This window comes from Melopsittacus undulatus, chromosome 5 (assembly GCF_012275295.1).
Source record: "Melopsittacus undulatus isolate bMelUnd1 chromosome 5, bMelUnd1.mat.Z, whole genome shotgun sequence".
In the NCBI taxonomy this organism is placed as follows: Eukaryota; Metazoa; Chordata; class Aves; order Psittaciformes; family Psittaculidae; genus Melopsittacus; species Melopsittacus undulatus.
In genome coordinates this window covers 40762068-40787138 of record NC_047531.1, presented here as the reverse complement: position 1 = coordinate 40787138, position 25071 = coordinate 40762068, and the positions used below count along the sequence as shown (strand labels likewise).

At 46.7% G+C, this 25071-nt stretch overlaps 1 protein-coding gene across 1 annotated transcript in view; it reads left to right on the top strand.

Annotated features, from left to right (window-relative positions):
- Positions 1–24814, top strand: part of FRAS1 (Fraser extracellular matrix complex subunit 1) — a 159682-nt gene extending 134868 nt beyond the window's left edge. The window contains exons 48-74 of the mRNA XM_034063309.1: positions 232–356; positions 876–1016; positions 1727–1954; positions 2234–2347; positions 3550–3700; positions 4196–4355; positions 5276–5438; positions 5877–6123; positions 6869–7213; positions 7508–7668; positions 8031–8178; positions 8816–9021; positions 9452–9608; positions 10517–10717; positions 12036–12223; positions 12410–12685; positions 13259–13491; positions 13808–13968; positions 14728–14942; positions 18588–18738; positions 19572–19679; positions 19844–20003; positions 20724–20840; positions 21295–21461; positions 22057–22262; positions 22879–23025; positions 23642–24814. Coding sequence (XP_033919200.1) covers positions 232–356; positions 876–1016; positions 1727–1954; positions 2234–2347; positions 3550–3700; positions 4196–4355; positions 5276–5438; positions 5877–6123; positions 6869–7213; positions 7508–7668; positions 8031–8178; positions 8816–9021; positions 9452–9608; positions 10517–10717; positions 12036–12223; positions 12410–12685; positions 13259–13491; positions 13808–13968; positions 14728–14942; positions 18588–18738; positions 19572–19679; positions 19844–20003; positions 20724–20840; positions 21295–21461; positions 22057–22262; positions 22879–23025; positions 23642–24202 — 5237 coding nt within the window. The 3' untranslated portion in view covers positions 24203–24814. The remainder of the gene's footprint in view (positions 1–231; positions 357–875; positions 1017–1726; positions 1955–2233; positions 2348–3549; positions 3701–4195; positions 4356–5275; positions 5439–5876; positions 6124–6868; positions 7214–7507; positions 7669–8030; positions 8179–8815; positions 9022–9451; positions 9609–10516; positions 10718–12035; positions 12224–12409; positions 12686–13258; positions 13492–13807; positions 13969–14727; positions 14943–18587; positions 18739–19571; positions 19680–19843; positions 20004–20723; positions 20841–21294; positions 21462–22056; positions 22263–22878; positions 23026–23641) is intronic.
- The last annotated feature ends 257 nt before the right edge of the window (positions 24815–25071 follow it).

Below are 25071 nucleotides of genomic sequence, written 5' to 3'. Positions count from 1 at the left end.
TTTATATCACATCCTGATGCCTTTTGTAGCATGGCCAATACTTGTCAGTAGACACTTAACTTCATAAATTACTGAAAAACTTTTTTTCAGGGTTTTTACTGTTGTTGCTACAGCCTGAATTGGAGCAGAACAAGCCAAGACTGAGTGCTTATGGCTAGATATGTCCAGCTCCATATATTTCCCCGTGCTTCCCTCTGTATTGCACATTTCCCCCTACCTTTCTTTTTCTAGGGACAAGGATTATTTCCTTCAGCCAGGCAGACTTGGCCTCTCGCAGCATCCGGTATGTCCACACCAGTGACATTGAAAAGCATACAGATGCATTCACCTTTTCTGTGTCTGATGGAACAAATGAGGTAAGTCCAGTATGTTTCTTCACCTGAGTCAGAGCAGGGTAGTGATTCTGTACAATGTGATGGGACTCAGTTTTCCTCTTTCATGCTTGAGAGAAACAGTTACACATGACAAGGGAAACGAAGCAAGCCACACATAGGCTTGTCAGTCAGCAACATTGAGTGCTCTGACTCTTCCTGCTATGAGAGATCTCACAGGGAAGGAAGCAAGCCCTGTGAAGGTAAGGGGCAGGTAGCCTCATGAGATTGGTTTACCAAGATTTCAGTGTCTGGTTTTCATCTGCTTATCAACTGCTCCTGGAGCTTTGCTTTGATCCAGTGCCGTGATTTAGTGGGAAGTAATAGAAGAGGTCATGTTCATGTGATCTGACTTTAGAAGCTCATATTTACTCCCTAAACAATGGTGGAGCAAAGTGACCCAAACTCTGGATGATCATGGTCTCCTTAAAGCATTACTGTTTTAATGGAATTGCACTCTTGGCAGGCTGAATTCATCAAGAGAAGCTTTTTCTGCTGTTCCAGGTAAGCCAGACATTTGACATCACCATAAACCCTGTGGATGACTCCTTACCCATAGTGCAAAGCCTTGGGATGACAGTTCAGGAAGGACTGAGAAAAACCATCACGGAGTTTGAGCTTAAAGCAGCAGATGCTGACACAGAGGTAAGGCAGGACTCCCCCTTGCCTCCTCCCTCCCCTCTTCTGCTGCCCATCTGGGCTATCAGAAAAATGGGCTTGTGTTCAAAGAGAAAGATTATAGGGAGTGTCATCTCTCCCTGTGGTCATACACTGTCTGATCACAACATCAAATAAACAGCTTGTAGGAGGTCCAGCCTGCATATAAATAGATGAGTGTTTGGTGTTTAAGCAAAGCAAAGCCCTGGCTCAAGACATCTGGGATGTCTCTCAAATACATAAGCAACAAACCTGCACAGGGAACATTTAGAAGTTGTGATCAGAGCTGATCCTTGCCCTGTACTGCCTTCTCTGTGAACATTGTGAATTTGAACCAAGCTTATGCCTACCCTTGACACCGAGTTTGTGCCTAGCACAGAGGAAAATGACATTTCCTTTTCCTCCTCCTGGATCTGGCCAGAGGCTAAGTGGTCTATTGTTGGCTCTACCTCACTGGAGTTCCCTGCAGCAAGAGAGTTCCTGGCTGCCTGTTATTGCCGGGAACCAAAGATCCCTCCCCCAAAGTTATCGCTGCTTCCAGCCCTGACAGAAGTGACACGGGGCAAGTTGCTTAGAATGGCTGCAGCATGGGGGACTGCTTTTGTGTTCAAGGAGTTGTCTCTTGGATGCGTAAGGACGTGTGTGTCCTGACCCTGGGGTTATATCAGCAGCTTTGCCACTCTGTTTCCTTGTTGCAGGCTGAGTCAATTACGTTCACAGTCGTGCAGTCTCCCCGACATGGCCTGATTGAACGCACTAGCAATGGGCAGCATTATCACCAAGCCACCACCTTCACGATGGATGACATCTATCAGAATCGCATCAGCTACAGTCATGATGGTAGCAACTCGCTGAAGGATCACTTCACTTTCACTGTGTCCGATGGGTCCAATCCCTTTTTCATTATGGAGGATGGAGGGAGGCAGGTAAGGGGAGGAGAAGGAATGGGAGGGAGACCTTCTATAACTAGTAGAAAGCTACCTCCTCTCAGGGGAGACTTAGGTGTTATCACTCCACTGAAAATGAGAGCTGAGTATTCTCAGTTATGTGATGCCATTTACTTCTTCCCTGGGGTACCAGCCTTTGTGTGTGCAAACTTACCCCAGGATCTTGATCCCAACAGAGCTGAAAGGAGCAAAGCTGGTAATATGGTGGATGAGGCTCTGGCTCCCGAAGTAACAGCCATCTCTCTGAACTTTTGTCAGGTTGTGACAGCAGCACCACAGCGCTTCAAAGTGGATGTTCTGTCTGTGGATGATGGGACACCCAGGGTCATCACCAACCTGGGTTTGCAGTGGCTGGAGTACGTGGATGGCAAGGTAACTGCCTGGGTGGGGTCAGTTTCAGTTGTTTCTTGGGCTGTTCCAGGTGAAGAAGATTCCCAGGAGAACATCCTGGTCCTTCAGCATTTTTATTTTTGTGCTACAGAAAAGGTGTCCCTCTGTGCCCAGGAAGTGCCTTGGAAAAGTCAGAGGTGTGCAGGGGTGCCTGCACTGCAGCTCCATTAGCTAAACCAGGCAGCATGGCTCCAGTGGACTAAATTGCTTCCCTTTCATCAGCCAGACCATCAAGCCTGGCTCTTCTTGGCTCTTGCATGAGCTGTGCAGTGCAGTACAGCTCCTGCCCACCTTCCTGGGCAGACACATCCATCTCCTCTTGTCCTTTCTCCCCAGGGTATGTTTTCAGCTTTGCTGATAGAGAAGTCTTGATTATGTGCCACAACAGCCATGGTAGAGATACATGGCTTTCAAAGAGATATGGTATAGGGATTTCTTGCTGTGACATGCCATTGTTTTGCTGAAGTCCAAACAAAACCCCAGGAAGTTCTCCCTTGTGCTTGCTTTTGAGGACCAAGCATTAACTGCAAAGAAATACTTCTGGTTTTCCCAGGAAAAATAGTTGTAAGATGCTGTAGTAAGAAATTGTATTAAGAAATGCCTATCAGCTCGAATTCCTGACTTCAGAAAAAGCATTCCTACAGCCCAGGCTGTTCAGATCTCTCTTTTTTCCTACAGTTAAAGGTATTTTCTTTATAAAGAGAAAGCAAACCGTGGTGAAACTGAGGCACATCCATGTGAGTTCATTAGAAAAAGGCTCACTAAAGCAGCATGAGTTGTCCTGAGTAAATCCTTCAGCTTGAGGCTGTTTGTAAATGTTTTTTTGTAAAGCCATGCTTCCCCTGAGCATCGGCACAGTTTGTGGAGCAGTGGTTTCCAGGTGAAACCAAAAGACTTGCCATAGCTTTTAGCCCCAGCTAGATAGGGCTGGGCAGCTTGTTCTGAATTTGCTTTTCTTGGAGCCACAGTGATTTTTTTATTAAACACACCAGATGTGAGGCAGAATTTGAGTTCTTCCTGTGCTGTCAAACACCTCATGGGGCATCTGTCTGTTCTGTACTTTTACATCCCTTAGCTTTTCCCTGTTTGAAAGAGGGGTGATTGGGCTTTTTGGATGAGCAGTCAATAAGACTTGCACTGATGGATCTCCTGAGTTTTACCCTCTTGTTTTGGCTTTAATCCAGGCAACCAATCTAATCACTAAGAAGGAATTACTGACAACAGATCCTGACACAGATGACAAACAGCTGATCTATGAGATAACAGCTGGCCCCAGAAGTGGTCATGTGGAGAACAAGCTGAAGCCAGGGACAACTGTGACCACCTTTACGCAGGGTATGGAGTTGGGCTGTGTATACTTTGCTTTTTTCCTTCAAATGCTTCAATTTGTCAAGATAGCTTGTGACTGGGGTGTGCAGGGAGAAGGTGGTAGGGGGCAAGACAAGAGGCAAATCTCAAAGGTGTGTCAAAAATAAGAAATGAACTTTGCTCTCCGTTCCAGGAATCCTGTCATTTCTTACAGATGCTAACCTGTGTCCTGTAGCACACCCATGTTTCTTGCATTTCATCAAAGCTACTTTAAATTTACCTTATTTTTAAGTGTGAGCCATTATGGGTGAAGACTAGGCAAGGGAATGTCTTGTCACAGCTTGTAAGGAGGCTTCTACCACAGGTAGGACTATGAAAGTTAGGACTAGAAAAGGTCCTGCAGCGTAAAGGACATTTGGAGAACCTGGTCCCTACAGCTGCATGGATGAATGTCTCCACACTGCTCATCTATAAACTGCTGCTGAATTTCTGGGTTGGCTTATTGGATGTCTCCTCCCACAGAGGAGGTGAACCAGGGCCTCATTCGGTATGTGATGCATGAGGAGAAGGTTCAGGAGACCATGGACAGCTTTCAGTTTCTTGTGAAGGACAGCAAACCCAATGTGGTCAGTGGCAACATTTTCCATGTCCAGTGGTCTCTCCTCAGCTTTACAGACACCAGGTAAATGGTTTGGGGTTTACAGGACTCTTCAGATGGATGAGGTCTGATCTGGAGGGAGGCAGGTGGAGCTCTGTAATATGTGAGCTCCCTTCCAGTATGGAGGTGGGAACTCATGTGATTTTCAGTGTGTCAGAGGAGAATGTCCTGCTGGGTGTTAAACTATAGAGCAGGGTCACTGAATAGCTGCTGTCTGCCCAAGTCGCTCATGATTAGTGTCCCTCAGATTTTTGCTGGAGGCAACAGTCAGCCTTAGTCTGTGGTGCAGTATCAACATAAACACAGGAGTTGCTCCCCAGCCTGTTGTTTGTATCTGCTTGATACAAACAGATGTCAGCTGTATGCTGGGCTGCATCAAAATGAGCGTGGTCAGCAGGTCGCAGGAGGGTGTTCTCCCCTTCTACTCCACCTTGGTGACAGCCCTTGTGTAGTCCTATGTCCAGCTCTGGGGTCTGCAGCATTAAAAAGGATGTGGGCCTTCTTGAGCAAGTTTAGAGGAGCCATGAAGATGATCAAAGGCTGGAGTACCTCTGCTGTGGAGACAGGCTGAGAAAGCTGGGCTTGTTCATCCTGGAGAAGAGGAGGCTCCAGGGAGACCTTAGAGCAGTTCCAGTGCCTAAAGGGGCCAACAAGCAATCTGGAGAGGGGCTTTTGACAAGTATAAGTAGGGATAGGACAAGGAGAAATGGTTTTAACCTGATAGGGGAGGTTTAGATTAGATATTGGGAAGTTCTTCCCTGTGAGGGTGGTGAGGCCCTGGCACAGGTTGCCCAGAGAAGCTGTGGCTGCTCCATCCCTGGCAGTGTTCAAGACCAGGTTGGACAGGCTTTGGGCAACCTCATCCATGGCAGGGGTCTGGAACTAGGTGAGCTTTAAGGTCTCTTCCAACCAAACCAGTCTGTGATTCAATGGTGTGTTTCCAGTTACAGTGTCAGAGAGAATGCAGGCTCTGTCAGCGTCACTGTGAGGCGGGTTGGTAACCTCAACCAGTATGCGATTGTCTTGTGCCGCACGGAGCAAGGAACAGCCACATCCAGCTCCGGTTCACAGCGGGGAGAGCATGACTATGTGGAGTACGTGGGGCAGGTAAGTTTGGGACACCAGGAAGGGGAAGGTCTGACCATGCATGCTGTTCAGCTTAGATGAAAGAACTGATAAAAACACAAAGGTGACTGTATTTTCTTTCTAAAATGTGTGGTTTATTTGCTTTCTGAAGAGGTCTCTTTTTTTCTTCAGTTTTTAGGTTGGCATATGTGCTTTGCAGGAATGTTCTGACAGGCCACAAATGTTACAGGCTTGCCTGTAGGAATGTCATTCCTGATCATGCAAAGGGCTATTTATGATGGAGATCAGAAGGAGTAGGGGCCTACACATTGCATTTGCTGCTGTCTTTGACCTCCACTAGCTATTTATCCTTGTTCAATGTTGGTGCCTGATGCTGCCTGTGGCTCAGGCAATGGTGAAAGAAGGCCAGCAAGTGTCAGACTCCAGTCCAAAGATAACAGCCCACTTTCTACCTTCCAGGTGCAGTTTGAGGAGCGGGAGGACACCAAGGCCTGCACCATCATCATTAATGATGACAACATCTTTGAGAACATGGAGAGCTTTGCTGTGGAGCTCAGCCTGCCAGCATATGCTCTGCTGGGGAACATCACCCGGGCCACGGTCACCATCACGGATGCAGAGGATGAGCCCACCCTGCAGTTTGACAGGAAAACGTACCATGTCAGTGAGACTGATGGGTTTCTCTCTGCTCCTGTGGAAAGGAAAGGTGGGTCAAACACGTGCAGACAGGCTGTGAAGTATATATGGCTGCCTAGAGCTTGGACTTTAATTCTGTACTTTATAGGAGCAGTTCAGTGCCTGTCTCCTGCAGTCTCTTCTCACATGACTGGGATTTTACTGCAAAGCTGCTGAGGAGTCTTTGCAATGTGTACCTTTGCCATGCTCAGGAAAACAACTGTTCCCTGTTGGCAGGCAAATAACAGTGGCCCCCCACACAAGAGGTCTTCCTTGGGGTTTGCTTGTTTATGATTTTGGGTTGATTCTTTGATTTTTTTGAAGTACCTTTATGGTGCAACTGAAATGACAAGGAACAACAGGGAACAGATGGTTTGATTTTCTTTCCAAGCTCTGCTCTAAGATTTACTAATGCAGTTAAAGCTCCTTACTTTTGGATTCGTTTGTCCTCCCAGCATGAGCAGGAGAAAACCCTTATATTTATTTGCTGCTTCTCTGTGATCTGTTTTTTATGTGGACCTTACCAATCTATATTCTTTAATAAGTAAGTGCCACCTCCAGTTCCTGATCATATTAACCAGAGTGCAGATTTGGAGTATGCCTGGAAGTCAGACCTAAACCAGCTTTTATGCCGGTTTAGGAGCAGGGATGGTGGTGTTCTTAATTCTTCATCCTCTTATCTGAATGCTGCTTTAGCAGAATTGTATGTCCACCAAATAGAGTAAAAGTATTTCCATAGAGTTAAGGTTTGTTTTTTTTTTTCTGCTGTGTCTTAGGGGACACCAGCAGCACAGTGTCTGCTCTGTGCTACACCGTCCCCAGATCAGCCAAGGGAAGCAGCCTTCATATGCTGGAATCTGGCTCCGACTTCAAGTCCCGAGGGATGGCAGATGACAGCCGCATTGTTTTCAGTCCAGGTGTCACTGTCACAACATGTGACATCACACTGATTGACGACAGTGAATATGAGGAAGAAGAGGAGTTTGAGATTGTGTTGGCTGAGCCCTCAGATAATGCACGTGTTGGCAGCCAGGCTTCAGCCACTGTCTTCATCAGTGGTCCCAATGATGCCTCCACAGTGTCCCTGGGGAATGCTACTTTCACCGTCAGCGAGGCTGCAGGTGAAGAGTGCTGCTACACAGCTCACTGGGTTGCTTACCACCAAAGCTTTCAGGAAGTGATAGGAGTGATTTAGGGCACAGCAGCAGAATTGTGAAAGATCTGCAGAAGGTTTCTGCTCTTTGCTCCCCTCTGCACTCATGGGGAGGGGTGGGGGTTGTTCCCTGCAATAGCTTGTGCTTGGGTACAGAAGCAGTGGTGAGGGGAGAAGGGCATGCTGAAGGGAAGGGAGTGGGTTTGTTTTATGTGCCTGCTTTCTCATCTTGGTTCTCTTTTGTGTGCAACTTGTGATGCAGGAAACATTGAGATTCCAGTACTCCGACAGGGACCTGATCTCTCAAACCCCATCTCGGTGTGGTGTGCCACTCGGGCATCAGACCCTCCATCTGCCAGCCCAGGAATCGATTATGTCCCCAGCTCCAGGAAAATAGAGTTCAGGCCTGGCGAGACAAAAGAGGTGAGGAGCCAGAGCCACTCTTGATGAGTCTGCTGTGTCTGGTGACACGTTCTCTCTTGTTTACGTCACTGCCATTTGCCTGTTTTGAAAATCGTCTCAGGGCCACTTGAGGATTGTTAATGAATCTGCTATGCCCAGACTGACATCTGATCAGTGCTTCAGACAGAGAAGATACAGTCAGGCCACCTCTCCCAGGATGAAGATGGCTGCCTAATCTCCAAAATGATATGCCAGATTTATCTTGAACATTGTTTCCAGTGATAAATGAATTCAGGAAGGGCCTAACATAATAACTTTATATTAGACACCCAAATGTGAGTAATGGGAAGGATGAATGTTTTGCATCTCTGCTTTCTTTCTAGTTCTGCACTCTGACAATCCTGGATGATGCACAGTACCCGGTGATAGAAGGGCTGGAGACATTTGTGGTTTATCTCAGCTCACCCCATGGAGCTGAGCTGACAAAGCCATTCCAAGCCATCGTGGCCATTAATGATGTCTTCCAGGATGGTGAGTTGTCCATGGCAGTTCTGTCCAGCCCATCCTAGCCTCTTCCTTAATAATTCCATGGAGCAGAAAGCTAGTCCAATTTGCGTTATTTATAGTCTGGAATAGCCTATTTTCCTGGGATCCTCTTATTCAATGTGGCTACTCTGTTTCCTTCCATGCTTCAATGCCCACAGAAACTTGGAGTCTTCAGAAATGCAGAGTGAATTTTCCTGTAGTGTTCCCTCACTTTCAGCCTCCTCTGCTCAGAGCTCAGTCCTTGTTTCATGGTTTCTGTGAGCTAAAGTCCCACTTACTATGGGAGAAAGTCTCACTGCTTGTTTAGTTTTCCTTGTATTTCAATGTCTCTCATGTTTGCCTGCCTAAGGAAAGCACACACTGCATAATCTAACTTTGTAGCAGTCTGTAATAATTTCTGTCTTTGTATCTTTTGTTGAGGTCTGCCCTGTTGGCTGCGAGATACTTGTTCTGTGTCTGTCCACAAATAGTAGGATAATGCTTTGAGACAGAGCATCCATTGCAGTACTGAGTCCCTTCCTCACTCCATGCAGCAGTTCTCCCAGAGTGTATGTGCCTTGATTAGTTCCTGTCTCTCTGTGGAGCTTCAACACTGCTTGACTCTTTTTATTACCTCCTGCAGTACCAAGCATGCAGTTCACCAAGGATATATACACAGTGAAGGAAAAGGAGGGTACTCTGCACATCCCCATCTTCCGCACTGGGGATCTGAGCTATGAGTCCTCTGTCAGGTGCTACACCCAGAGCCAGACAGCAGAGGTCATGGAGGACTTTGCAGAGAGGAGAAATGCAGAGGAGTCTCGCATCACTTTCTTGAAAGGGGAGAAGGTGAGTTGAACCTGGCTTATGGGGGAATGAAACATTGATGAGAGGGGTTCAGGTCTCCTCTTCAACTCTGCGTTGTCAGAGGGAGCTCACAGAGGCTGTCCACACTGGTTTCATAGATGCTTAAAGTCACTAATATGACATAATTCTGAAGATGTTTGTTTCATGATAAAACTGGTTATAATGTGAAATACAAATCATCTGTGTCAGTAGGACTCCAGATTGTTTTAACAAAGAGCTGTCAGTTTGTGGAGGTAGGTGTATTCCATACTGTGTCTCATTGTGTAACAGTGTGGTTTGTCCACACTGAAGTGGCAACTTCCAGGATTGACAGTACTTGGGTATCAAACCCTAGATAGTTAAGTACAGTGTGACCTTTGGCTTCATTGGATTTATGAATATTTGCTGTTTTCTCCTGCTTGCTTGGCTTTAGGTGAAGAACTGCAGCGTTTATGTCAGTGATGACTCTGCCTTTGAGCCAGAAGAGCAGTTCCATGTCTATCTTGGTAGCCCACTTGGAAACCATTGGAGTGGAGCTAGGGTTGGGAAGATAGACATGGCAACTGTAACTGTCACCAACGATGAAGATGGTAAGCAAGGATGCTCAGCAAGGATGTAGCTGTTATGTAGGATGCAGTTCCAAGGTAGTCAGCACAGTCTCAACAGTTTGCAGTTTAGTTTAGCACAATGCCTTCAGTCACATGGCCACAGCTCTGTGTGCAGGTCACCAATGTAGTGGCTTTGTGCACTGGTCTTAAGGGAGGGATGGAATAACAGTGGCTTGAACCCACCGTTTGTCCTGTTTCTTATTCCCCTGCATTTTCATAGGGAGTTGCTGTGCTTCCCCTGGGAGATGTTGCCTTCCCTCCACAGTGTCACAGCCTGGAGATATCTGCTGAGAAGAAGGGGGATGCCAGGTCCCTCTGGTGTGACTGCCAGTTGGGGCTGTAACACCATTGTGTGGCATGGATTTGAGGGTGTGTGGTTCCGTAGGAGGCAGTGGATGGGAGAATCATTTGCTATCCAATAGCTATGTTGGGTTTTGCCCCATTCCTTGCCTAATTCACATCCAACCCTTAGAACTGCAGTTTTGACCTCTGCTTTAAAGAGCCTGTTGATCCAAAGATAGATTATAGAATCACAGACTGGTTTGAGTTGGAAGGGACATTAAAGCTCATCTAGTTCCACCCCACCTGCCATGGACACCTTGCACTAGACTAGGTTGCTCCAAGCCGCATCCAGCCTGGCCTTGAACACTGCCAGGGATGAGGCAGCCACAGCCTCTCTGTCCAGCCTCTGCCAGTGTCTCACCACCCTCACAGGGGAGAATTTCTTCCCAATGTCTAATCTAAATCTACCCTCTTTCAGTTGATGTGTAGATGAGAGTCTAAAAGGAGCTGAGCTTAGCTCACTCCAGTTGCTGAATGCCTTTCATCAGGCATACAGTCAGCTGGTATGCAAACCACACAGGACTTTTTCTTTACTACTGTTTCTGTAGCACCCACCATTGAGTTTGAAGAAGCTTCGTACCAAGTACGGGAGCCGCCTGGCCCGGAGGGTGTTGCTGTTTTAAATATCAAAGTGGTCCGGAGAGGGGATCAAAACAGGACCTCCAAAGTCCGTTGCAGCACCCGCGATGGCTCAGCTCAGGCCGGAGTGGATTACTATCCCAAGAGTCGAATGCTCAAATTCAGCCCAGGTAAAGGGTTCTTGGAGGGAAGATCAGAGATGATGGCAATGATCAGTGCCATTTTGTGTCTATCAGAAAGGAGCATTGAAGGGAAACATTCAGGAGATATGGAAAAAGCCACTTCTTGCATGAGGTTTGCAACACAGCAGAGGTCTAACTGCTCCAAGTGAACTGCGTTAGCTGTAAGAAGGCATAATATATAGTTTTACACCCTTAGATTTCAGGGGTTAGATTTGATTTGGGGTTTAATCTTGGGCTCATCACACTCTCTGTGGGAAGAGACACCTATTCAGTGTGTTACAGGTGGGGTGCACGACTTCCCCTTTCCTTACATTAGACATGTCCTTTCCCCTCTCCCCTTCTGGGTGCCTGATTGTTCTCAGTTCAAACACAGTGGTGTTCTAAGCTTCAGCCCTCTCTGCTTGATAAGCAAAGTGCCAAGCTGCCCAAGCAATGAAAAGAAGGAGGGAATGAAAGGTTGTAGGTGATGAGTGCTTCATTGATACTTTCTGCACCTTAGAATTAATGTCACTTGAAAAAATGGGAAAGCCATCCCAAAGCTTGCCTTGTTTTTTCTTGTGTACATTTCATCCTTTTGCAAGGTTCCACAGGATGAGAAGGATCTGGAGTTTGGTTTGTTTGGGATTTTTATTCTGTGTTTTTTTTTGTAATATATTTAAAATGTACTGCATAGATTTACTCTGTGGTCTTTTTTAAAGTGTGACTCTTCTGGGCTGCAGCCTTACACTCTGCTGTGGCTATAATTTTGTTGCGCAAAAAAGGCTGAACTGTTGAATGACAGGTAATCAGAACAGAGGAAGAAGCGCTAGCATCTGGCTGATGAAAGTAAAGTGGTCTTCAGACAATGTAAGGACTATCAGAGAGTTTTCAGAATCCAGTGCAACAGCTCAGACCATGCTGCTGGACTGAGAAGCCCTCACCAAACAGTTCTGCATACTAATGTGAGATACAGCAGAGATGCTTACAGCAGTGGTGGGAATGTACTTCGGATCATAGATTTTTACTACAGACAGCTAATGCAAGACAGGCATTACTAATCCTTAGATGGCATCTGCTAGTAAATCTATCACCTCATCAATTGGCTTGGTTGTCATAGCTGGAGTTTTATGTATGGAGTAGACTCTTGTAGGAACAGGGCTAAATTATTAGTAGCAATGAGTGAAAATAAAATTTATAATGCATATTTTATCATAAAGTTTCAGTGGTCATAGCCTAGACCAGCTGTGCAGCTTTTTTATGAGAACTTCAGAGCAGTATCTGATGATGAATGGAATTCACTCTGCTTCTCTGGCATTTCCTCTCACAGGTGTGAACCACATCATGTTTAAGGTGGAGATCATGTCCAATGAAGACCGGGAGTGGCATGAGTCCTTTTCTCTGGTGCTGGGCCCAGATGATCCAGTGGAAGCTGTTCTTGGAGATACCAGCACTGCAATAGTGACTATTTTGGACCAGGAGGCAGCAGGAAGTCTGATTCTACCAGCATCTCCTGTTGTGAGTTGCCCGTTGCAGTGGGTGTAATTTAGTACCCTTTGAGTACAGACTGAAAAGCACAGTGGGGTGTCTGAAATAAAATTAAGAGCTACAATGATGTGGCAGGGTTGGAGCGTGTGGGAAGGATTGCCCCTTCTGCCTCTCCCCTCAGCCTCAAGTGAATGCTGCTGTCTTGCATCTGTACAGGTCGTCACCCTGGCTGATTATGATCGGGTGGAAGAAGTGACCAAGGATGGTGCTAAGAAATCTCCTTCCCCTGGCTACCCGCTCATCTGTGTCACTCCTTGTGACCCTCGCTTCCCAAAGTATGCCATCATGAGGGAACGCTGCAGTGAGGCTGGGATCAATCAGTCCTCAATACAGTTCAGCTGGGAAGTAGCAACCCCCACAGATGGCAACGGAGCCAGGTCACCTTTTGAAACCATCACTGACAACACACCATTCACTAGCGTCAACCATAAGGTATGTGGGAGGTACCAACATGGCAAAGCTGCAAGAGCCCATGGTATCTTTTAGCTAGTAGTGCACACTTTAGTTACACAGAGGTTAAAATCTAAAATCTCCTTAGACTTGGGAATTGGCATGAGTCATCTGCATGCTTCTTTAGGGATTATTTTTTCTTTCTTCTTCAGAAAAATTAGCACTGTTCTTCACTGAGCTTGCTGAAAGAACCACTGACACGGGAGGTGGGTGTGAGCACTTGGACACTTCAGTAAATATCTGGTGGCAGGAGATGGATGGAGCCTGGCAGATCCTAACAGCTCAGACTCCTTCTTCCCCTTCCTTCACTATGTGGGTAGAGTTTGGAAGTTGTAATGCATCCAACATACTCAAGCATCTGCTGCAGCATAGTAACAAGATGCACGTCTAAGTGGCCAAGTAGACATTGGCATGTATGTGCTCTTGAGTTGGAGTGTACCTTGCCTTTGTGCTGCCTCAAATCACCAGGACAGAGTGATTTTGCTACACAATTGGATGTTGCAATACTGGTGTCCTTGACCCACAGGCATGTTTCTTCCTTCTTGTTCCCTGCAGGTGCTGGACAGTATTTACTTCAGCCGCCGATTCCATGTGCGCTGTGTGGCAAAGGCTGTGGACAAGGCTGGCCATGTGGGGACCCCCCTGAGAAGCAATGTGGTGACCATAGGCACAGACAGTGCCATTTGTCACACTCCTGTGGTTGCAGGGACAGCCCGTGGTTTCCAGGCACAGTCATTCATTGCCACGCTGAAGTACTTGGATGTCAAGCACAAGGAGCATCCCAACAGGTATGAGCCTGCAGAAGGGGAGAGCTTGGGTCAAGAGGAGGATGTGTGTCTGAAACCACATCTCTCCATGCAGTGTGCCCACTTGAACAGCTCAGGTGCTCAGGGTAGTGCCCCTACTTTCTTCCTCAAATCCTACTCTGCTGAGAAAGTGCCCTTCCGCTCAAGAATTTGGAGTTGGTGGCACAGCTTAAGGAGCATATATATATAGCTGGGGAAATCTAGCGGAAGCTAAATATCAGGCTACCACTAGCAGGCTTACCCTGTCTGTGCTATTCTGCTTTTTTTTTTCTGCTGTCTCATCCACTATTTGTTCCAGAATCCACATCTCGGTGCAGATCCCCCATCAGGATGGTATGCTGCCCCTCATCTCCACTCTGCCACTCCACAATCTGCATTTCCTTCTCTCCGAGTCTATCTACAGGCACCAGCATGTCTGCTCAAACCTGGTCGCCGTCAGAGACCTCAGAGGCATCTCAGGTAATCCTTAAAGACAGCCTTTGATTTCTGAAGTTGGTAGTTAAAAAGAAGCCAGTAAAGAAATGTAGATAAGAAGAAGGTTTTGTCTTCCCCTGGGCTCTCTTGACATTGGGTAAATCATAATTAATCTTCCTGAACTAACAGCAGGGAACAGAGTTGCCCCACTGAAGAGATACAATGCCTGGAATGTTTTAAAGATAATGGGGTTAAGCTGTACTGGCTGTAGGTTCACACTGTGCTGGTGATTTTCTGCTTTTCAAAACTGTCTTGTAATCTCCATGCAGTTAGAGATCCACAGGAAGTGGATCACTGTGTATGTGTCACTGAGGTCTCCACATGGCAACAAGAAGCAGCAAAAGCAAATTCACTCCTGAAGTAAATGCCGAAAATTAAGAAAAAAAGGCAGTTAGTGTCTCTGACGCTCAGGGCAATGTGGTCTGTGGTGGGCAGGGGGTTGTTGTGCTTCATTCTTTTCAGTTCATATTCAGTTGAATTGAGTTTTGCATTTCTTAAGGTTTAACTTCAGCCTTTAATTAATAGGTTCATTACTTTGGGTTTTAGGATTCTTGTCCCATTCCTATAGCGATTTCCCCTGTGAAGGCCTGTGTATATTTAGTGTGACCTCTAGGATTATGAAGAAAGAGGAGCCCATTAAATCCCTAATATAATAAAAGTCAATGATGTGATTTGAGAATGAAAATGGGCCTCAGCCTCTTTGAAGTCTGAAGTGAACAATGTCCTGATGTCTGTTAATCCCAGAGGCAGGGTTTCTGGATGAAGTGACCTATGACAGCATTGTTCTTGGGCCTGGATATGACCGTCCTTACCAGTTTGACCCCACGGTGAGAGAGCCAAAGACCATCCAGCTCTATAAGCACCTCAATCTCAAGAGCTGCATCTGGACTTTTGATGCTTATTATGACATGACTGAATTAATTGATGTCTGTGGAGGCTCTGTCACTGCTGACTTCCAGGTAAGATGCTCTATCCAAAACTCTTCCACATAATCTACATCCTGCTCAATTTTTAGGTGAAGCACCGCTTAGTGTTCATGTGTATTTGCTGCTCTGTAGAATTAGAGCATAGCTTTTTCCCCCTTTTCCCTAGGAAAGTATGGTGCTCTGTGAAATGTATTTAAGTAATTTACTTTTAGAATCATAGAATCATAGAATAGTTAGGGTTGGAAAGGACCTTAAGATCATCTAGTTCCACCCCCCCTGCCATGGGCAGGGACACCTAAACCATATCACCCAAGGCTTCATCCAACCTGGCTTGAACACTGCCAGGGATGGAGCATTCACTACCTCCCTGGGCAACCCATTCCAGTGCCTCACCACCCTAACAGTAAATAATTTCTTTCTTATATCCAATCTAAACCTCTGCTGTTTAAGTTTCAACCTGTTACCCCTTGTCCTATCACTACAGTCCCTAATGAATAGTCCCTCTCCAGCACCCCTGCAGGCTTCCTTCAGATACTGGAAGGCTGCTATGAGGTCTCCACGCATTTTTCATTTTGTTTATTAAGACTTTGATTCTTCTGAGTAGACTTAATTAAGACAACACTGATCCTACTGTTTCTTTTGGAAGATGATACAGCTCAATAACCGTGTGTCTGTCCTGCTTTGGTATTGTGCAGTGTAGAGTTCCAACCCGTTACCCCTTGTTCTATCACTACAGTCCCTAATGAGTAGTCCCTCCCCAGCATCCCTGTAGGCCCCCTTCAGATACTGGAAGGCTGCTATGAGGTCTCCATGCAGCCTTCTCTTCTCCAGGCTGAACAGCCCAAACTTTCTCAGCCTGTCTTCATATGGAAGGTGGTCCAGTCCCCTGATCATCCTTGTGGCCCTCCTCTGGACTTGTTGTAACAGTTCCATGTCCTTTTTATGTTGAGGACACCAGAACTGCACACAATACTCCAAGTGAGGTCTCACGAGAGCAGAGTAGAGGGGCAGGATCACCTCCTTTGACCTGCTGGTCACGCTCCTCTTGATGTAGCCCACAATAGGGTTGGCTTTCTGGGCTGTAAGCGCACACTGAAGCTGGCTCATGTTCATTTTCTCATTGACTAACACCCCCAAGTCCTTCTCCGCAGGGCTGCTCTGAATTTCCTTTTTGCCCAACCTGTAGCTGTGCCTGGGATTGCTCCGACCCAGGTGTAGGACCTTACACTTGGAATGGTTAAACTTCATGAGGTTGGCATCAGCCCACCTCACAAGTGTGTCAAGGTCCCTCTGGATGGCATTCCTTCCCTTTAGCGTATCAACAGAACCACACAGCTTGGTGTCATCGGCAGACTTGCTGAGGGCACACTCAATTCCATTGTCCATGTCAGCGACAAAGATATTAAACAAGATGGGTCCCAACACGGATCCCTGAGGGACACTACTCGTTACTGGTCTCCAGCCAGACATTGAACCATTGACCACAACTCTTTGTGTGCACCCATCCAGCCAGTTCTTTATCCACCGAGTGGTCCACCTATCAAACTGATGACACTCCAATTTAGAGACAAGGATGTCATGTGGGACAGTGTCAAACGCTTTGCACAAGTCCAGGTAGATGACGTCAACTGCTCCACCCCTGTCCATCACTTTTGTAGCCCCATCATAGAAGGCCACCAAATTGGTCAGGCAGGATTTCCCCCTAGTGAAGCCATGCTGGCTGTCCCCAAGCACCTTGTTGTTTTTCATGTGCCCTAGCATGCCTTCCAGGAGAATCTGCTCCAGGATTTTGCCAGGCACAGAGGTGAGACTCACTGGTCTGTAATTCCCCAGATCATCCATTTTCCCCTTCTTGAAAATGGGGGTTATATTTCCCTTCTTCCAGTCATCAGGAACTTCACCTGTCTGCCATGATTTTTCAAATATGATGGCCAGTGGCTTTGCAACTTAATTTGCCAGCTCCTTCAGGACCTGCGGATGGATTTCATCAGGTCCCATGGACTTGTGTACATTCAGGTTCTTAAGATGGTCTCGAACCAGATCTTCTCCTACAGTGGCCCCAAGGTCTAGATTTTCACAGTCCCTGTGTCCGCCTTCCAAGACTCGGGTGCTGCGGTCAGAGCCTTTGCCAGTGAAGACCGAGGCAAAGAAGCCATTCAGAACCTCAGCCTTCTCCAAGTCCTGTGTAGCCAGTTCTCCCAAAAGCTTCCAAAGGGGGCCTACATTGTCCCTAGTCTGTTTTTTAGCCGCTACATACCTATAAAATCCCTTCCTGTTATCTTTGACATCCCTTGCCAAGTTTAGCTCCAATTGGGCCTTAGCTTTCCTAACTTGGTCCCTAACTTCCCGGACAACATCCCTGTATTCATCCCAGGCCACCTGTCCTTGCTTCCACCTTCTATAAGCCTCTTTTTTCCTGTGAATTTTTCTCAGCAGCTCCTTATCCATCCAAGGAGGTCTCCTGGCCCTCCTGCTGCACTTCCTTCTAGTTGGGATGCAACACTCCTGAGCTTGTAGCATGTTTTATTCTTTTAATCTTCAGAGCACCAGTAAAATCTGTTTTTTTATAGTATAAGGATGTACTGGAAATACAAAACATTCTCAGCTGTGCTCCACTCTGTTACAATTTGGGCTATAGTCTTAACCAAAAGATCAAAGAACCCGAGCAGAGGCACATCAGTTCATACTCTGCGGTGGAGCAAAGTCATGGGAATTTTAAAGTCATTTCTTAATTAACTGGCTGGTGTATGAAAAGCCTAAAATGTTCCTCTATAAACAGTGGCTTTCTCTACATGTACATCCCGCTCTAGTGAATCTTCATTCGGTTCTTGTATTAAATTCCCAGTCAGAATGTTAGGGCCAGCATCATCTCTTCTAACTTCCACTGGTCTGGAGTACTTTTTTAACTGTCATTTTATACATCAAATGATTTGCACAAATCCAGAGAAACTATTTGACCTGAAAAACTGCAGAATTTAGTATGTGGCGACTGGCACTAACCCATCTGGAAGTCTCTCTGAGCAATCTCAGGGGCTTGCAGAATACAGCTGTGTGCCCTGCAGGTAATAAATGGTGTATACATATAGCTGTAGAGCTCTGGTATTTCAGATACTCATAGGGCTAGTCCTGAGCAAGAAGAATTGCATACTTTTAATTCATAGAATTGGAAACTGGGGAGATTTTGAGGTGAAGTTGTGACCGCAGCTCTTCTTCTACCACCACACCAGCATGCTTTAGCACTTGCCCTTATTTAAAATGCATGTTTGTCTAAAGTACCTACATGTAAAGGTAAAGAAAGGTCAGACAGTCATCTCTGACTTAATTTTAGGAGTTCTGTAGCATGTGAGGTGCACTCTGTGCATACTTTTCCCAGCAGTTCATTATTATTTTTCAAATGGCAGCCCAGCAATAACTTTTTTGGCAAATCAGCAATTGATTGCCAGTAATGCTCAGTCTTCGTGGAGCAATGACATTATATTGCTTTAGAAATATTTCATCCCCACATCCTCCCTATGTTGAGGACATCCATGGTCCAGAATTAAAAGAGTCGTTCCGTTGCAGTTACTCTGGCTTTTTCCTCCATTTGCAGCATAGAATGTGAATGCAGTGGGTACTGTCTGGGTCAGTGTTTCTTCTGTGGAAGGTGCATAACCACCCTTTTTGGGGTTTTATTGACAGGTACGAGACTCTGCTCAGTCCTTTTTAACAGTCCATGTGCCACTCTATGTGTCCTATATTTACGTGACAGCGCCGAGAGGTTGGGCTTCTCTCGAGCATCACACAGAGATGGAGTTCTCCTTTTTCTATGATACTGTTCTTTGGAGGACAGGTAGGTCCACACTGTGTGAAGGGGTACAGGAGAATTGGTTTGTTCTTGAGTTGCTTTTTTTCCCCTTTTTCTGCACTGCCACCACAGTCCTGAGCATAGGTAGCACCTGCTGAAGTAGAGTGAAAAGTGCTAGAAAAGTGCTGCAAGAGAAGAGTTCTCTCTTCATCCAAGCCTTCACAGCCAGGCAGAGGTTGTTCTCTGTGAGATATTTGGAGTGATTCTCATGTGGGAGCTGCAGTCATAATTCTTGTGGTTCTCCAGATGGACTTTACCCATAGTATCCCCTTGTTTGTTAAATCAGCAGTATCCCCACCAGCGAGCCCTGACTCATTCCAATCCTCTTCTGATGGTTACATCCATACATGGTTTATCCTGTGCCTGTGAATCTTCTATTTTCAAGATTGTTAATCTTTCCCACAATATTTGGAGCCTGTGTGTGCTGTGAACCCATGCCTTCAGCCTTGAGCAGTACTGTGACAGTGCTTCACCTTGGATTATATTCTGCCAGCAGTGTCACTTTCAGTATTTAGAGGAGGGACTCGCAGAGCTCAGTTCATGGTGGGCTACTCAGGAGTTGAGGCCAGGAGTATACAGAAACAGTTGCCTATAACTTAGTTTGTACAATAAGTTACATTCACAAGCTAATCTTGGTGGGGAACTCAGTATACTTACTTCCTTTATGCTTGAGTGAGACTGGAGGATGATCCGATTGAAAGCATACCTTTTGGAGCACTCTCAAATGCTTCTGGAGTTACATGGGGCTGACAGAGCACACCTGAGGACTGACTGCTGTGTGGTCTCCCTGGTGACTTTGTTCTTGCTGCACCATGCAGGCATTCAGACGGACAGCGTACTCTCAGCCCGGCTGCAGATAATCAGGATCTACATCCGGGAGGATGGCCGGCTGGTTATTGAGTTCAAAACACAGGCCAAGTTCAGAGGTGAGAGTGTTAGTCCTGATAGAGGAAGAAATCACCATACAAATACAGATCTGTTCTGAAAACAGGGAGTAGAACCAGTCCCTCTTCCCATGAGGAGTCCCTCCCTGTGCCACCGTGTGCAGCAAGGGCTCTTCTTACCTGTCACCACCTTATCCTCACCCCAGGGCTCTTTGTCATGGAGCACCACAGCCTGCCAGATGTCAAATCTTCCTTAATGACTCCAGACCACCTGGGAGGGATCGAGTTTGACCTGCAGCTGCTGTGGAGTGCTCAGACTTTTGACTCTCCCTACCAGCTCTGGAGAGCAACCAGCTCCTATAACAGGTGAGAGCTGTGGGTTCAGCCACCTCCAGCATCTTCCCACAGCACAGCATTCTTAAGCAGTCAACATGCATGCAGTTAACAGCAGCAGTGGAGCAGTTTCAAACCAGGCCAGAGTAAGCAATCCCTGTTGCCCTTTCGGTTGTGTGGAGTGATCAGGATCCAGCCTCACTCAAGGGCTGAGCTCCAGCATGCAGGGTGCTGCTGCCTGGGCTGAAAACCCTCTTCTGCTTATTGTGTAAGTAGAAGGAAAAATCAGTTCATCTCCTTGCAAATCAATTTTTCTAGCCAACTTGGCCTTGAACACTGCCAGGGATGGGGCAGCCACAGCTTCTCTGGGCAATCTGTGCCAGTGTCTCACCACCCAAAACAGGGAAGTACTTCATGCTAATGTCTAATCTAAATCCCTGCTGTCAATTTAAAGCCATTCCCCCTTGTCCTGTCACTACCTGCCTTTGTTCAAAAGCCCCTCTCCAGTCTGTGACTATTCTTATGGCCTGTGCTCCTTGAATAGGGGGTCAAATTAAACACCACAGGTCAAATTTGTCCTCCTGCAACTGCTGGAGTAGATGAACATTTCTGGGCAAGGGAGAAGTCTTGCTATGAACTTTGTCTTGCCTGCTTATACTCATTAGAAAAAGATGGATGTTGGGCAAACGCATCAGCTGGGTGAACAGCCTGGAATCCAATTTGGTGACCACAATGTCTCCTGTCTGTTCCCAGGAAGGACTACTCTGGAGAGTACACAATCTTCTTAATACCCTGCACTGTGCAGCCCACACAACCATGGATAGAGCCTGGAGACAAGCCCCTTCCCTGTACAGCTCATGCTCCTGAGCGGTAAGGAGTTCCCACCATCACCCACTGGGACGGTTTCAGCCCATTGCAATTGTTTGGGTGGTCACAGCAGGCATGTGGCACCCTACAATAGCAGCAGGAAGGGAACAGGGGAGGGGTGGAACCTCCCCGTTGGCTCAGGAGTCCCCCTGCAACTGAGACCATCCTCGCTCAGGGCAATGAAAGATCGCACCATCACAGAGGTTTTCAGCCTCCAAACCTATGTAGCCTTTGGTTGTCCCCACAAAGTAAGAAAATCAAACCTGTTGGGAGAAAGCTTCTGCTGGCCATGCAGAGCCCTGCACCGTTGTTGCTGCTGTTACCACCCTCATATGGCTGGTGGATCACAAATAGTAAAGCAGGAGAGAAGAAAGGAAGTTGACTGTAGGTCACCGGCATGACCTTCAGATGTGTTCAGACTAAGCCTCTCCTTTTTCTCTTCTTGTCTCAATTTTAGATTTTTGATCCCGATTGCCTTTCAGCAGACAAACCGCCCAGTCCCCGTTGTCTACTCCCTAAACACGGAATTCCAACTTTGTAACAATGAGAAGGTGTTTCTGATGGACCCCACCAAATCTGAAATGTCTCTTGCAGAAATGGATTACAAAGGAGCTTTTTCAAAAGGTAAGATTTATTTTCTTTCCCTTTCCTGTTCTTCTTGTACTTGATGATAGTATCATGAGATGATTTGGGTTGGAAGGAACCTTAAAGCTCATCCAGTTCCAACCCTGTGTCACCTTCCACTAGACCAGGTTGCTCCAAACCCCATACAACTCAGCCTTGAACACTGCCAGGGATGGGGCAGCCACAGCTTCTCTGAGCAACCTGTGCCAGGGCCTCACCACCCTCACAGGGGAGAACTTCTTCCTAATGTCTAATCTGAGTCTCCCTTGTTAGTTTAAAACCATTCCCCCTTGTCCTGTCACTACGTGCCCTTGTAAAATGTTTCTGACTTCAAAATTTCCATTCCTCTGAAGAAAGGTAAATCCCAGATTTGGCTTTAACTATTTTTGCAGCAACAAATGGTATTTTGAGCATGTTACAGCCCTGTAGCAGCATGACACATGTGCTGTGGCATGGTATTTTGCCATCTGCATAACCCAGTCTAAACCCTTCAAAACCCAGAGCCATGTGTCATCTGGTGCATTTGGCTCTAACAGTGGCTTTCTTGTTGAGTCAGAGAATTCAACCTGACCTTGTTTTCTCCCAACCTCCTCAGGGCAAATCCTGTATGGCCGCGTACTCTGGCACCCTGAGCAAAACCTGAATGCTGCTTACAAGCTGCAATTGGAAAAGGTCTATCTGTGTACAGGCAAGGATGGCTATGTGCCTTTCTTCGACCCAACGGGCACCGTCTACAATGAGGGGCCCCAGTACGGCTGTATTCAACCCAACAAGCACCTCAAACACCGATTTCTCCTCCTAGTAAGTTTCTCTGTGCTTTGGTTAGCACTGTGTGTGATGTGTCTGATCTCCCAGCCTCTCACTGCCCTAATGGAGCTGGGAACTAAATTTCCTTCCTACCTATGGGGAGAACAAATGTCCTGCCCTTCTCTGTTTATACTATGACTTGGAATTGACTGACTGGTAGCATATAAGTGGAGATTTATTTACCAATTACACAGAAATTGCGTAAGTCTATGATTAGCTTCCCAGATGCATTCAGCTCTCACTATGTGCTCCGTAATTAGTATTTGCCAGCATCCTCACTGGACAAAGGTGTTGTGAATGGCGTGAGCAAGCTTGGTGTGCGTACATAAGCAGGCTGCTCAAACTCTTCTCCCCATCTCCAGCTCTGCAAACATACTTAGTTTTTGACACCAATCAGTGGTAAAACAGTAGGAAGCCTCTACAAATCGTAAGTATTTTCTGCACATTAAGCTATGCCTTTACAGAAATGTCTGTGCCTGTGTGTAGGTGTGGAGACTGGGCACTTGGAACCGATTCCTACAGCACTACACAGGTGTTACTCAGTGCTAGTGGCCTCCCTTGCGTAAGAAAGACAACAGTGTTCTCTTCCTGATGCCTCTCTTAATTTCAGGACCGAAACCAACCAGAAGTGACGGACAAGTATTTCCACGATGTGCCTTTTGATGCCCACTTTGTTTCGGAACTGTCCGAGTTTCACTCAGTAAGCAGCATGCCTGGAGTTGATGGATTTACTCTCAAGGTGGATGCTCTGTACAAGGTACATACCAAATAATAGCAGCCACCCAAAACTAACTTTTCCCAGCTACTATGTGAGTTGTAGTCCTTGATTTCTGGGCCTGGAGAGGCCAGTTTGTAACTCAGTGACTTGTTTGCTGAAGGGCCTTCTTGGCGTTACTAAGATTGGACTAGAAATTAACAGTAGGATCAATGAAGACGCAAATTCCAGTACTGAAAATGGAGATGAGGAATGATTTAAGATTTTTTTTTCCAAAGCACTCAGGAAAGAAGCTTTTTAAAAATATATTAATCATAGAATCATATAATAGTTTGGATTGGAAAGGACCTTAAGATCATCTTGTTCCAACACCCTTGCCATGGACAGGGACACGTTCCACTAGACCAGGTTGCTCAAGACCCCATCCAAATTGGCCTTGAACACTGCCAGGGATGGTGTTTGTGAACTGATTATTGCCATTGTCAGAGACAAGACTAACACCTCACTTGGTGATAAACATTATGGCAGGTGTTCAGAAAACCATGCTGAGCTGTTAAGGAATAGGATGCAAGATGCAGCCAGCTCTGCCTTTACTTAAAATCACCTGCTCCAAAAGCTATAAAGCACCATGTGTGCATGTGTCTTCTCTTTCTTCAAGGTGGAAGCTGGACACCAGTGGTACCTTCAGGTCATCTACGTGATTGGCCCGGAGAGCATGGCAGGGCCTCGTGTCCAGCGCTCCCTCGCTCACCACTGGAGACCACGTGGCCGCAGGGACCTGGTTGGTGCCGATGGGAGGCCAATGCTGGATGACTCCTTGATCTACGACAATGAAGGTGACCAGATCAAGAACGGCACCAACATGAAGTCACTGATCTTGGAGAGGGAGGAAGCTGCCGTCGCAGCCTCCTTCTCCCAGACAGGTGCTTCCCTGGGGAGTGCATTTGCCACTGTTGCCCTGCTGCTGCTGCTTCTGCTGGCTGGGCTTTGCATTCTCACTGGGAAACGGCGGAAGCTACAACAGAAGCAGGAAGCAGCCCCAGAGGAGCATCCACTGAACACCAAGGTGGAGCTGCCCCGGAGAGCCGAGAGGTCTGTGGACAACCGGTACTGCACCGTGCGGAATGTTAATGTGTGGAGGGAGAGCTGCAGGAAGGTGAAGCAGGTGAACTTGGAAGTCAAAGTCCACAGCAATTTGCATGACGGAACGGAGGTTTAGTGGAGCACATGCTTTGGTTTGGTGAAGGTTTTTTATAAATATTAAAAAAAAAACCCACAAAAATAATCCAAAAAGGAAAAACTAAGAGAAGTTCTGCTGGGTTTGTGTACTCTGGTGAGGAGGAGGAGCAGCTCCGGCTCATCTCTCCTCCCCACCCCCCCCGCGTCCCTATCACCGGGACTAAAGGCTATACGTGGATCTGATATGGAGGATGACCGGGATGTCACTTCCCTATGCTTCCCCCACTTCATCTCCACTGTTCGGTGGAGAGGCGTCAGATGCACGCACCGGGGGGATGTAGTGCCACCTCTCAGCCATCGGGTGGCGCTGCGCTTAGCAGTGGCGCTCCGCGTCCGCCAGCGGGCGCCAGGCAGGGGTTCATCATTAAGTCATCACCTAAAGAGTGACGTCATATCTTAACCTCGTGTGAAACGTAAATAATACTATTTCCAAGAATCGACTAAGGAGTTAAATATTCAACTTAGCCACCAGGCGGACAGAAGAACTCAAAGGCAGGGGAAGAAGCCTGTCCCCGAGATCACATATAACTCCCACACTTTGAATTCTAAAATCAAAATTTGATGCTGGAATAAACTGAGAATGTTTATCTGACGAATGCTGAACATGCTGCATGAACATGGAGGGAACAGAGGAAATGGAAGACATCAAAGCCAGGCACAGGGCCGCTATGTACTGGTCACACGTAGTGGTGTGACCTAACCCACTTCCTGTGCCAGGCTGTAAATCATTCACTTTCATAACCTGAAATCAGTATACTTTAATGCTGAGTAACTGATTAGTGAATAGCAGTTGTGCAGTTGTGGGCATTGTAAAGCATTGATAAGTGGGACAGGTTGGGGGATTAACAT